Source organism: Tamandua tetradactyla, chromosome 9 (genome assembly GCF_023851605.1).
Source record: "Tamandua tetradactyla isolate mTamTet1 chromosome 9, mTamTet1.pri, whole genome shotgun sequence".
Classification (NCBI taxonomy): domain Eukaryota; kingdom Metazoa; phylum Chordata; class Mammalia; order Pilosa; family Myrmecophagidae; genus Tamandua; species Tamandua tetradactyla.
In genome coordinates this window covers 85,450,960-85,463,769 of record NC_135335.1, presented here as the reverse complement: position 1 = coordinate 85,463,769, position 12,810 = coordinate 85,450,960, and the positions used below count along the sequence as shown (strand labels likewise).

Below are 12,810 nucleotides of genomic sequence, written 5' to 3'. Positions count from 1 at the left end.
ATCCTCAAAACGTGAGGCCAAGCAGGCATGCTTGAGATACAGGGGCCTCCTGTTTTTAATTTACCGTTTCTTACTTTTTGATGGAATGAAAAAACAAACAAACAAAAAAACCGACAAAACTATTTGCCTGATCACTTATAAAAAAATGAAAATTAAGTTTTCGAAAACAGAAGGAACATGGGTTCTAGAATCAAACAGACCTGTGTTTAAATAGAAACTTTCCCTCTCACTGTGTGTGCAACCTTAATAAATGGCCTTAAACTCATTCAGCCTTTGTTTTCTTACCTGTACTAGAGGACAAATAGCTCTACTTTTAAATGGAAACGTCTACAACATTCAATAGAACAAAAGTACCTGAATATTTATAAGGTCGGAACAAATTTTTATCTGATTATATTATTTAGTGAATGAGAAAGCAAATGAAAAAACAAAACTCCCCCTCAAATACTTCAGTAAACATTCAAATAAATAGAAAATTATTGGACTCATCATACATCTGTTTCATTATGGTAGTGTTAATCCAGATTGTGTGACATATTTGATTTGCTTCCCCCATTGATGTTTTCTTAGATTTTAAAGAGGAGAAGAAATCATACCAAACTATTGGTTGGCATCCATCTGAAGATAATAAAAAAGAATTTATGAAGAGTTTTAATTCCTTTATGGAAAAAGCTTCGCAAAGCAGGTAATTTCATTTTGGTCTTTGAACCAGAAAGTCACTATTTTAATGATACAAATGAATGAATGGATGCATGGGTGCTTGGAGAAAAGGAATGGCTAGATGGATGAATGGGTGAGTGGATGAATGAATGGGTTGATGGATGAATGGATGGATAATAAACAGAGGCATAGAGGGATAGACAATGGATGGATTATTGGGTGGAAGGAGCAGATGGATTTTGTATGCCCAATTACCTGGTCCAGTGGCTGGAGATTCTGCAGTATCTATATGCTGTCCTTCTTACACTATAAGCATGATTGAATTTCTGTAAAATTAGGTTGTCCTTGCAACACTTCACCTGCAATCTTTGTCTACAGTCTCCCCAGCACAGAAGCCGATTTAGGCATTCCAAATTCTCATTGTTGGTAGGGAAATTAGAGCAACCATTTTTCACTAATGTTTTTTTCTTTGTTCTTCTCATATAGATACATTAATGGGGGAAATTGCTGTGAACATTAACTTTGCAGATGTTGAACCTCTGACTCCTTAAAGTTCTTTTAAAAAAGCAGTTAACCTGGTGCACAGCGAAATATGAGGCTGACCCCTTTTGCTCTCCCCTGGAATGCAAAGGAACAAGTAACTACTTCATTTTAGACAGAGAGAAAAGACACAAATTCATGCCTGTGCTTTTTAATTATAGTGTCCTAATCCTCTGCCTCTTTGCTAGAAAATTCTGCTCAATAGTCAAGGTCCTACTTAAATGCAACTTTTTCCATAAAGCCCTTTTCCCTTACCCAAGCTGGAAAAAACACATTCCTTCCTCTATGAGTCTGATTTAAACCATTCATTTCACAGTTAGTCTATGTCATCTTGTGTTGTTAGTTGTGTTTTTAAACTACATCCCCTATTTACCCCTGTTTGATATTTTAAAGAACAGAAACAGGTGAGTATCTATGGGAATTTTTTCCCCATTTATTAACTTAATTTTAAATATCATTAATGAACTATATTGAAGGGATTTATGCAGCATTGCTGAAATCACCCAAAATATTTGGCAGTCCTTTCTTTGTTTTGTGAAATCTGTAAAAATACAGAGCAGAGCACAATTTCAGCCAGTTACTCTCATTTTTGTGACTTGCAATTGAACCGAAAGACCACGCAGAGACCTGCATGCCACTAATGAGGTCTCAGCCACTGAGTCTTCTTCAACTGGACATCTTGGCACAGTGGCATACCGGTTACAAGGGCCTTGGGCACGGGTACTGATGGAGAACCTCCAGCCAGGGAACCCTCATCTAATAGCCTATTGTATTGTACAAACTGAGTCAATTTCTATGCCAGGAAAGATGGGAAAGCTCTGGAAGAAGAGGGACCCCTAGAATCGTCTGAACAAGGGTCAATAAAGCTTCGGTTTCATGCCCTCTGATTACCGAGGCCTGCATTGGTAACAGTGTACTTCACAATCAGCTTATTCTTTAAATTGCTTAGGCTCTCTGGATGAGAAAAGGTAGAATTCTCATTTTTTAGCTGAGGTTTTAAGTTTTAATAGAATCATCCAAGACTCCATTAGGTGAGGATCTGCAAATGCAGAACCCACAGGAATAAAAAAGTCTGTATCTTCAATATTCATGGGACTTGGTCATCAAGTTACTTACATAGTTTGGCTGCGGAAACAAGATAGTCACTCATACCACGTGAGAAAGTTTAACAGACCATCAGAGAATTTGTCAAGTAGAGAGAGATCTTTGAGGTCTGATATAGCCAGAGGCAGCTCCCAGAGACGGAGGCCTCTATGCATTGAAGGATGGGTGGGATTTGGATCAGGGGAGGAAAGAGGTGGAGAGGGAGCCAGAACATTCCAGGGAGTGGAACTGCCTGAGCCAGAGTGACCACAGCAGAGGGTATTTGTGGGACAGCTGTCAAAAAGGTGGGCTGCTGCCAGACGTGTTCTCACTTACCTGGGATGTTTCTTTGGGTCTCAAGAGTTTCTTATGTATTTTTAAATTGACACCTTCCATGAATATTTATCTTTTGTTTTCTTTCTTATAGAACAACGTTTGGAGACATTTTAGAGCTTATAGGACGTCTGGGAGCTCAGTGCAATTATTTTCTAAGGAGGAAGGATATCATGGATTCTCTAAAGAACGAAAACTTTGACCTGGTGGTAGTTGAAATTTTTGACTACTGCCCTTTACTGATTGCTGAGAAGCTTGGGAAACCATTTGTAGCCATCCTTCCCTTCTCGTTTGACAGAGTGGATTTTGGGCTACCTCTGCCCTTGTCTTATGTTCCAGTGAGCTATTCCTTGTTAACTGACCGCATGGACTTCTGGGGCCGAGTGAAGAACTTTCTCATGTTCTTTGATTTTTCCCTGAAGCAAAGGCAACTCCACGCTCAGTATGATGATGCCATCAGGGAGCATTTCTCAGAAGGTTCTAGGCCAGTGTTGTTTGATCTTCTATTGAAAGCAGAGCTGTGGTTTATTAATTCTGACTTTGCCCTTGATTTTGCTCGGCCCCTGCTTCCCAACACTGTTTATGTCGGAGGCTTAATGGTCAAACCTATTAAACCAGTACCACTAGTAAGTAAAACTTTAGCCCTCAATTGGATTACATGTGGGCAGAGATGGTGGCCACCATCTGTCAGTGGGATCCTGGGCCTGATAGGGTGAGGCAGGAGCGGCATCAGAGCATTCTGTTTAAGGAGGCCCTCACCCTCATGGTCAAGCAAGTACTAGGGACTGCTCTTACATGACCCTAAGATTAGGCATTAAATCCCAACGTTCCTTAAGAATTGCCTGGGGACTTTAAAAATACCACACTCAGGTCTGGGGTTGGACCTGGGCATTGACAATTTAAAAAATGTTTCCCAGGTTATTGCAATGTGTAATTGTTGTTGTGAACCACTAATGAGGCAAGAAGGCTAAAGATCAGTCTGAGAAAATTGTGAACTATTGGAGCAAAACATGCTGAGAGGCACACAGGGTATGTGGGAAAAGGAGCCTTACCTCATTCTACCTCTACTTCTTCTTATGCCAGAGGTCCCCTCCCACCTTCTGCATCTCCGCCTCTATAAGGCCCACCACCCCCTCTGAGCGCTGACTTCCTTCTTCATATGCCTAGTAACTACCACCTTTTGTCTGGCCTTGGAAATCTCCCAGATGGCCATGTTTCCTGGACTTAGAGTAGGTGGAGGGTAGACCAGTCTCTAATACTGGGGTTAGGGTTGCAAGGACAAAAGATATACCAAGTGTCCCAGCTGTCCTTTTCCAAAACATCATTGTGCCTGAGAGTTCAGGATCCAAAACTGTTAGTGCTGCATTGTGCTATCAGCCCCTCAGGTGAAATGTGGGCTCTTTGGGTGGCTGGTAAAGCCATTTTCCCCCTACTCCTAATTTAATTAATATTATTTTTAAGGGAAAATGTGCACTGAGGTCTCAGAAAGTTCACTTCCTGGCCATCTAGACGCAGTGGACATGAACCCTCTGCAGGGTCACTGAGCTGAACCAGAGACTAAGACACAGTTTCAGAGGGTGAGGACAAGGCACTGAAGAAGGGGTGTATTTAGTAAGTAGACTGACATTCATTAGGTGGTCATTTTGGCTTTCATGAGAAGCTCTGTTCACTTCCTTTATTTTGTTACTTTGGTCCAGGACCTTGAGAACTTCATTGCCAAATTTGGAGATGCTGGTTTTGTGCTTGTGTCCCTCGGCTCCATGTCAAGCACTTTTCAGTCCCAGGAGTTGCTCAAGGAGATGAACAATGCCTTTGCTCACCTCCCTCAAGGGGTGATTTGGAAGTGTAAGCATTCTTCTTGGCCGAAAGATGTGAAATTGGCAGCAAATGTGAAAATTGTGGACTGGCTTCCTCAGAGTGACCTCCTGGGTAAGGGCTTCCAGGCTGTTTTTCTCTTTTCATTTCCATGTCTTTAGCATTCTCACAGCTCTGACCTCTCCTTGGGCAATCCTACCAGCACAAGAAGGAAGCAGTTGATACCTAGAGGCAAGGCTCCTGAAGGCAGGAGAGGAGCAGCTAGCTGGAGTTTTAGAGAATCAGGTTTTGTCTCCAATGAGATCATATGCCCAAATAGCCAATGTTCTTTCATTCCTTTCTATCCCAGGACTCCAGCTGTAGCCAGAAGTCATATTCACCATCAGGTCACCTTGATCTCACTCCATTTGGCACTCAATAGAGTTGCCTAGACAGAATCCAAGATAACCTGTGAACTCAGAACACATACAGGAGGCAAGTTCCACTGTCTTGGGAGCTTCCTGAGCACAAGTTCAGTCACAGGTCCTTAAAACAACCCTTCACCCACCACACATACATATACACACACCCTCCTCATCTACTAAAGGTTGAATAACTCATACTTTCACAACATTGTTGTCTACAGTGTCTTTAGGATATGTCCAAGTTTCTGAATGCCAAGCTCAGAAACCACCCAGCTGTTATCAGGTTTATAGAATTCTCTGGAGTGCCTCACCCCACCAGTTTTCCTAAGTGCCCAGTGTTGACTCTTGGAGATCCCTCACAGCCACAGCCACTTTGATCACAGGCTCATAACCAAGATCATGACTCAAAATGGCCTGAATAATGTAACAGATTCCTAGTTTCATCTCTGCAGTTGTGCTTTACAAGGTCTAGGGTGGACCCATGATTCCCATTTTGAGAGTCCAAAAGATTCTGATACATATTTTTATTGACAGATGCAGGTCAAGATAAAATCTTCCTTATCAACGTCATTTTATTTTACTGTAAATAAGGGTGGAATAGAAAGGCAAAAACTGGAAATACTAACTTCCGGAGAAGATGGCGGCTTAGTAAGATGCGTGGATCTTAGTTCCTCCTCCAGAACAGCTACTAGGGGAGTAGAAATGATACAGAACAGCTCCCGGAACCACGACAGAGATAAAAGAGACAGCGTACCCCATCCTGGAATGGCTGACTGGCTGAGAGAACCCTCTCCGGTGAGATTGCCGAGGGGCGCGGGCTTCCCGGGCGGGACGGCAAGCAGCCGGAGACACTCCCTTCCTCCTTCCCGGGCCAGCTGGCAGAATGGGGCAGGCGGTCCCCTCAAGCCGCGGCGGCTGGTGCCCCCACCACGCGAGGCCCCCCAGACCAACTGAGAGAATTGGATCGGAAATCCCCAGACTGCAGAGAACGGTGACCGGGGGGGTCCCTTCCAAACACATGACTCCCCGGTCCGGCTGGGAACGGTGCACTCTCCTGGGCCATGGCGGCTGGCGCCCTCCTGCCACGCTTGGCGCCCCGGGCCGACTAGGAAATTCAGACGGGCGCTCTCCCAGGCTGCAGCGGCCGGCGACCCTCCCCGCATTCGGACCCCCAGGCCGGCTGGCACTCTTCCAAGCCACTTTGGCTGGCGAACCTCCCCCACGGCGAGAGTTTTCCAAAGTTAAAGGACCCACAGTACCTTTTACTGGTGGAATCCGCAGACAAACGTGTGCCACGAGCGCCATCTACTGGACAGGATAAGAAAAACAGAACCCAGAGATTTCACAGAAAAATCTTTCAACCTGTTGGGTCTAACACCCAGGGAAATCTGACTAAATGCCCAGACGCCAGCAGAAGATAATGAATCATGCTCAGAAAATTGAAAATATGGCCCAGTCCAAGGAACAAACCAATAGTTCAAATGAGATACAGGAGCTGAAACAACTAATGCTGAATATACAAACAGAAATGGAAAACCTCTTCAAAAATGAAATTGATAAATTGAGGGAGGACATGAAGAAGACATGGGGTGAACAAAAAGAAGAAATAGAAAAACTGAAAAAACAAATCACAGAAATTATGGAATTGAAGGATAAAGTAGAAAAGATGGAAAAAACAATGGATACCTACAATGATAGATTTAAAGAGACAGAAGATAGAATTAGTGATTTGGAGGATGGAACATCTGAATTTCAAAAAGAAACAGAAACTATCGGGAAAAGAATGGAAAAATTTGAACAGGGTATCAGGGAACTCAAAGACAATATGAACCGCACAAATATACGTGTTGTGGGTGTCCCAGAAGGAGAAAAGAAGGGAAAAGGAGGAGAAAAACTAATGGAAGAAATTATCACTGAAAATTTCCCAACTCTTATGAAAGACCTAAAATTACAATCCAAGAAGTGCAGTGCACCCCAAAGAGATTAGACCCAAATAGGCGTTCTCCAAGACACTTACTAGTTAGAATGTCAGAGGTCAAAGAGAAAGAGAGGATCTTGAAAGCAGCGAGAGAGAAGCAATCCATCACATACAAGGGAAACCCAATAAGACTATGTGTAGATTTCTCAGCAGAAACCATGGAAGCTAGAAGACAGTGGGATGATATATTTAAATTACTAAAAGAGAAAAACTGCCAACCAAGACTCCTATATCCAGCAAAATTGTCCTTCAAAAATGAGGGAGAAATTAAAACATTCTCAGACAAAAAGTCACTGAGAGAATTTGTGACTGAGAGACCAGCTCTGCAAGAAATACTAAAGGGATCACTAGAGTCAGGTATGAAAAGACAGAAGAGAGAGATATGGAGAAGAGTGTAGAAAGAAGGAAAGTCAGATATGATATATATAATAAAAAAGGCAAAATGTTAGAGGAAAATATTATCCAAACAGTAATAACACTAAATGTTAATGGACTGAATTCCCCAATCAAAATACATAGAGTGGCAGAATGGATTAAAAAACAGGATCCTTCTATATGCTGTCTACAGGAAACACATCTTAGACCCAAAGATAAACATAGGTTGAAAGTGAAAGGTTGGGAAAAGATATTTCATGCAAATTAACAACCAGAAACGAGCAGGAGTGGCTATACTAATATCCAACAAATTAGACTTCAAATGTAAAACAGTTAAAAGAGACAAAGAAGGACACTATATACTAATAAAAGGAACAATTAAACAAGAAGACATAACAATCATAAATATTTATGCACCAAACCAGAATGCCCCAAAATACATGAGGAATACACTGCAAACACTGAAAAGGGAAATAGACACATATACCATAATAGTTGGAGACTTCAATTCCCCACTCTCATCAATGGACAGAACATCTAGACAGAGGATCAATAAATAAATAGAGAATCTGAATATTACTATAAATGAGCTAGACTTTACAGACATTTATAGGACATTACATCCCACAACAGCAGGATACACCTTTTTCTCAAGTGCTCATGGATCATTCTCAAAGACAGACCATATGCTGGGTCACAAAGCAAGTCTCAACAAATTTAAAAAGATTGAAGTCAAACACAACACTTTCTCGGATCATAAAGGAATGAAGTTGGTATTCAATAATAGGCGGAGTGTGAGAAAATTCACAAATACGTGGAAGCTCAACAACACACTCTTAAACAACAAGTGGGTCAAAGAAGAAATTGCAAGAGAAATTAGTAAATACCTCGAGGTGAATGAAAATTAAAACACAACATATCAAAACTTATGGGATGCAGCAAAGGCAGTGCTAAGAGGGAAATTTATTGCCCTAAATGTATATATCAGAAAAGAAGAAAAGGCAAAAATGCAGGAATTAACTGTCCACTTGGAAGAACTGGAGAAAGAACAGCAAACTAACCCCAAAGCAAGCAAAAGGAAAGAAATAACAAAGATTAGAGCAGAAATAAATGAAATTGAAAACATGAAAACAATAGAGAAAATCAATAAGACCAGAAGTTGGTTCTATGAGAAAATCAATAAGATTGATGGGCCCTTAGCAAGATTGACAAAAAGAAGAAGAGAGAGGATGCAAATAAATAAGATCAGAAATGGAAGAGGAGACATAACTACTGCCCTCACAGAAATAAAGGAGGTAATAACAGGATACTATGAACAACTTTACGCTAATAAATACAACAATTTAGATGAAATGGACAGGTTCCTGGAAAGACATGAACAACCAACTTTGACTCAAGAAGAAATAGATAACCTCAACAAACCAATCACAAGTAAAGAAATTGAATTAGTCATTCAAAAGCTTCCTAAAAAGAAAAGTCCAGGACCAGACGGCTTCACATGTGAATTCTATCAAACATTCCAGAAAGAATTAGTACCAACTCTCCTCAAACTCTTCAAAAAAATCGAAGCGGAGGGAAAACTACCTAATTCATTCTATGAAGCCAACATCACCCTCGTACCGAAACCAGGCAAAGATATTACAAAAAACGAAAACTACAGACCAATCTCTCTAATGAATATAGATGCAAAAATCCTCAATAAAATTCTAGCAAATCGTATCCAACAACACATTAAAAGAATTATACATCATGACCAAGTAGGATTCATCCCAGGTATGCAAGGATGGTTCAACATAAGAAAATCAATTAATGTAATACAGCATATCAACAAATCAAAGCAGAAAAATCACATGATCATCTCAATTGATGCAAAGAAGGCATTTGACAAGATTCAACACCCTTTCCTGTTGAAAACACTTCAAAAGATAGGAATACAAGGGAACTTCCTTAAAATGATAGAGGAAATATATGAAAAACCCACAGCTAATATCATCCTCAATGGGGAAAAATTGAAAACTTTCTGCCTAAAATCAGGAACAAGACAAGGATGTCCACTATCACCACTATTATTCAACATTGTGTTGGAGGTTCTAGCCAGAGCAATTAGACAAGAAAAAGAAATACAAGGCATCAAAATTGGAAAGGAAGAAGTAAAACCATCACTGTTTGCAGATGATATGATACTATACGTCGAAAACCCGGAAAAATCCACAACAAAACTACTAGAGCTAATAAATGAGTACAGCAAAGTAGCAGGTTACAAGATCAACATTCAAAAATCTGTAGCATTTCTATACAGTAGTAATGAACAAGCTGAGGGGGAAATCAAGAAACAAATCCCATTTACAATTGCAACTAAAAGAATGAAATACCTAGGAATAAATTTAACTAAACAGACAAAAAACCTATATAAAGAAAACTACAAAAAACTGTTAAAAGAAATCACAGAAGACCTAAATAGATGGAAGGGCATACCGTGTTCATGGATTGGAAGACTAAATATAGTTAAGATGTCAATCCTACCTAAATTGATTTACAGATTCAATGCAATACCAATCAAAATCCCAACAACTTATTTTTCAGAAATAGAAAAACCAATAAGCAAATTTATCTGGAAGGGCAGGGTGCCCCGAATTGCTAAAAAGATCTTGAGGCAAAAAACAAAGCTGCAGGTCTTGCGATGCCTGACTTTAAGGCATATTATGAAGCCACAGTGGTCAAAACAGCATGGTATTGGCATAAAGATAGATATATCGACCAATGGAATCAAATAGAGTGCTCAGATATAGACCCTCTCATCTATGGACATTTGATCTTTGACAAGGCAGTCAAGCCAACTCACCTGAGACAGAACAGTCTCTTCAATAAATGGTGCCTAGAGAATTGGATATCCATATGCAAAAGAATGAAAGAAGACCCATATCTCACTCCCTATACAAAAGTTAACTCAAAATGGATCAAAGATCTGAACATTAGGTCTAAGACCATAAAACAGTTAGAGGAAAATGTAGGGAGATATCTTATGAAACTTACAATTGGAGGCGGTTTTATGGACCTTAAACCTAAAGGAAGAGCACTGAAGAAGGAAATAAATAAATGGGAGCTCCTCAAAATTAAACACTTTTGTGCATCAAAGAACTTCATCAAGAAAGTAGAAAGACAGCCTACACAATGGGAGATAATATTTGGAAATGACATATCAGATAATCTAAGGTCTAGTATCCAGAATTTATGAAGAGATTGTTCAACTCAACAACAAAAAGACACCCAACCCAATTACAAAATGGGAAAAAGACTTGAATGGACACCTCTCAGAGGAGGAAATACAAATGGCCAAAAGGCACATGAAGAGATGCTCAATGTCCTTGGCCATTAGAGAAATACAAATCAAAACCACAATGAGATATCATCTCACACCCACCAGAATGGCCATTATCAACAAAACAGAAAATGACAAGTGCTGGAGAGGATGCGGAGAAAGAGGCACACTTATCAACTGTTGGTAGGAATGTCAAATGGTGCAACCGCTGTGGAAGGCAGTTTGGTGGTTCCTCAAAAAGCTGAATATAGAATTGCCATATGACCCAGCAGTACCATTGCTGGGTATCTACTCAAAGGACTTAAGGGCAAAGACACAAATGGACATTTGCACACCAATGTTTATAGCAGCATGATTTACAATTGCAAAGAGATGAAAACAGCCAAAATGTCCATCAACAGACGAGTGGCTAAACAAACTGTGGTATATACATACGATGGAATATTATGCAGCTTTAAGACAGAATAAACTTATGAAGCATGTAATAACATGGATGGACCTAGAGAACATTATGCTGAGTGAGTCTAGCCAAAAACTAAAGGACAAATAGTGTATGGTCCCACTGATGTGAACCGACATTCGAGAATAAACTTGGAATACGTCATTGGTAACAGAGTCCAGCAGGAGTTAGAAACAGGGTAAGATAATGGGTAATTGGAGCTGAAGGGATACAGACTGTGCAACAGGACTAGATACAAAAACTCAAAAATGGACAGCACAATAATACCTAATTGTAAAGTAATCATGTTAAAACACTGAATGAAGCTGCATCTGAGCTATAGGTTTTTGTTTTTATTTTTTGCTTGTTTTGTTTTTGTTTTTTTTTTTGTTTTGTTTTTGTCTGTCTGGTTGTTTGTTTGTCTTTTTTTTTACTATTATTATTACTTTTATTTTTTTTCTCTATATTAACATTCTATATCTTTTTCTGTTGTGTTGCTAGTTCTTCTAAACTGATGCAAATGTACTAAGAAACGATGATCATACATCTATGTGATGATGTTAAGAATTACTGATTGCATATGTAGAATGGTATGATTTCTAAATGTTGGGTTAATTTCTTTTTTTCTGTTAATTAATAAAAAAAAAAACTGGAAATACTAAGCTTTGGGTTCCAATCCCTTCTTTTAAGGGACTTCTTATAAAATTGTGGAGAAAATACATACAAGACTATAGTAGTTAGGTTCAGGCATCAACTTGTCTGAGTGATGGTGCCCAGTTGTTCTGTTGCTGTGGACTTAAATCATCAGTATGTGAGTTTCATCTATGGCTGATTACATCTGCTATCAGCTAAAGGGAGAGCCTTCTTCAATGAGCAAGGCTAAAAATAAAGGTCAGAACAGAGGAGCTCAGAGCCGGCTCAGACCCAGACATTTGGAGATGCAGAAAGGACACATTCTGGAGAAAGCCATTGGAACCCATAAGCCAAGAGAGAAGCTCAGCAGACATCACTGTGTACCTTCCCAAATCAGCAAAATTTTAACTAAATAAATATCCTTCATAAAAGCCATTCCATTTCTGGTACCCTGAGATTGAATCCACCTGTGTATGTGGAAGGTGTGCATTTTCCCCAGAGGCAGAGGGATGGGCCTTCTGCCTCAATGTTCAGAAAAAGTTCTGGTATCCCAGGCCTCAGAGAGGGTAAAGCACATTCCCGGGGATGTGGGGAGCCTGGCTGCCATGCATTGTTCTGAAGGGGTTGATTGTCATTGTATGCCCCGGAGATGGCAGAGAATCCAAATGCCACCCAGATGCTTGAGGAGGTTGGGGCCTAGAAAAAAGATGGTCTCCCGAGTGTTCTCCAATGTTGCAACCTTCATCCCAGTGTTTGGAGAGAAAAGGGCCATTGCGTAAGCAGATGGAAGGGGTGGGATTGCCATTTTGTAAAGCCCTGGGGATGAATGACTCTCAGACTTTGAAATTTAATGGAGTTTGTCCTGCAGGTTTTCAGAATTGTTTAGGTCCAGTGACCCCTGTTTTCCTTCCAGTTTCTCCTTATGACAATGGGATTGTTTATCCTATGACTGTTCCTTCTTTGTATATGGGAAGCAGATAACTTGCTTCAAGTTCAACAGGTCCATAGCCAGAGGAAAAGTTTGCCTTAAGGCAGACCATGCCTGTTGCTGACTTTGGTGAGATTTTGTACTGTTTTTGAATTAGTATAGTATTTGCATTGTTACTGAAACTTTTAAAGGTTTTTGTGGTATTGTGATGGAATGAATGTATTTTGTATATGGAAAGATTTAGCGCATTGTATGCTGGACAGATGAGCATTGTTAGGCAAAAAATATGTCTGTTATTGTTTT

At 40.2% G+C, this 12,810-nt stretch overlaps 1 protein-coding gene across 2 annotated transcripts in view; it reads left to right on the top strand.

Annotated features, from left to right (window-relative positions):
- LOC143647223 (UDP-glucuronosyltransferase 3A2-like) overlaps window positions 1-12,810 on the top strand; it is a 32,475-nt gene that overhangs the window by 14,522 nt on the left and 5,143 nt on the right. For both annotated transcript variants that reach the window (XM_077116970.1, XM_077116971.1), the window contains 3 exons: window positions 571-685; window positions 2,711-3,242; window positions 4,314-4,545. In XM_077116970.1, coding sequence (XP_076973085.1) covers window positions 571-685; window positions 2,711-3,242; window positions 4,314-4,545 — 879 coding nt within the window. The remainder of the gene's footprint in view (window positions 1-570; window positions 686-2,710; window positions 3,243-4,313; window positions 4,546-12,810) is intronic.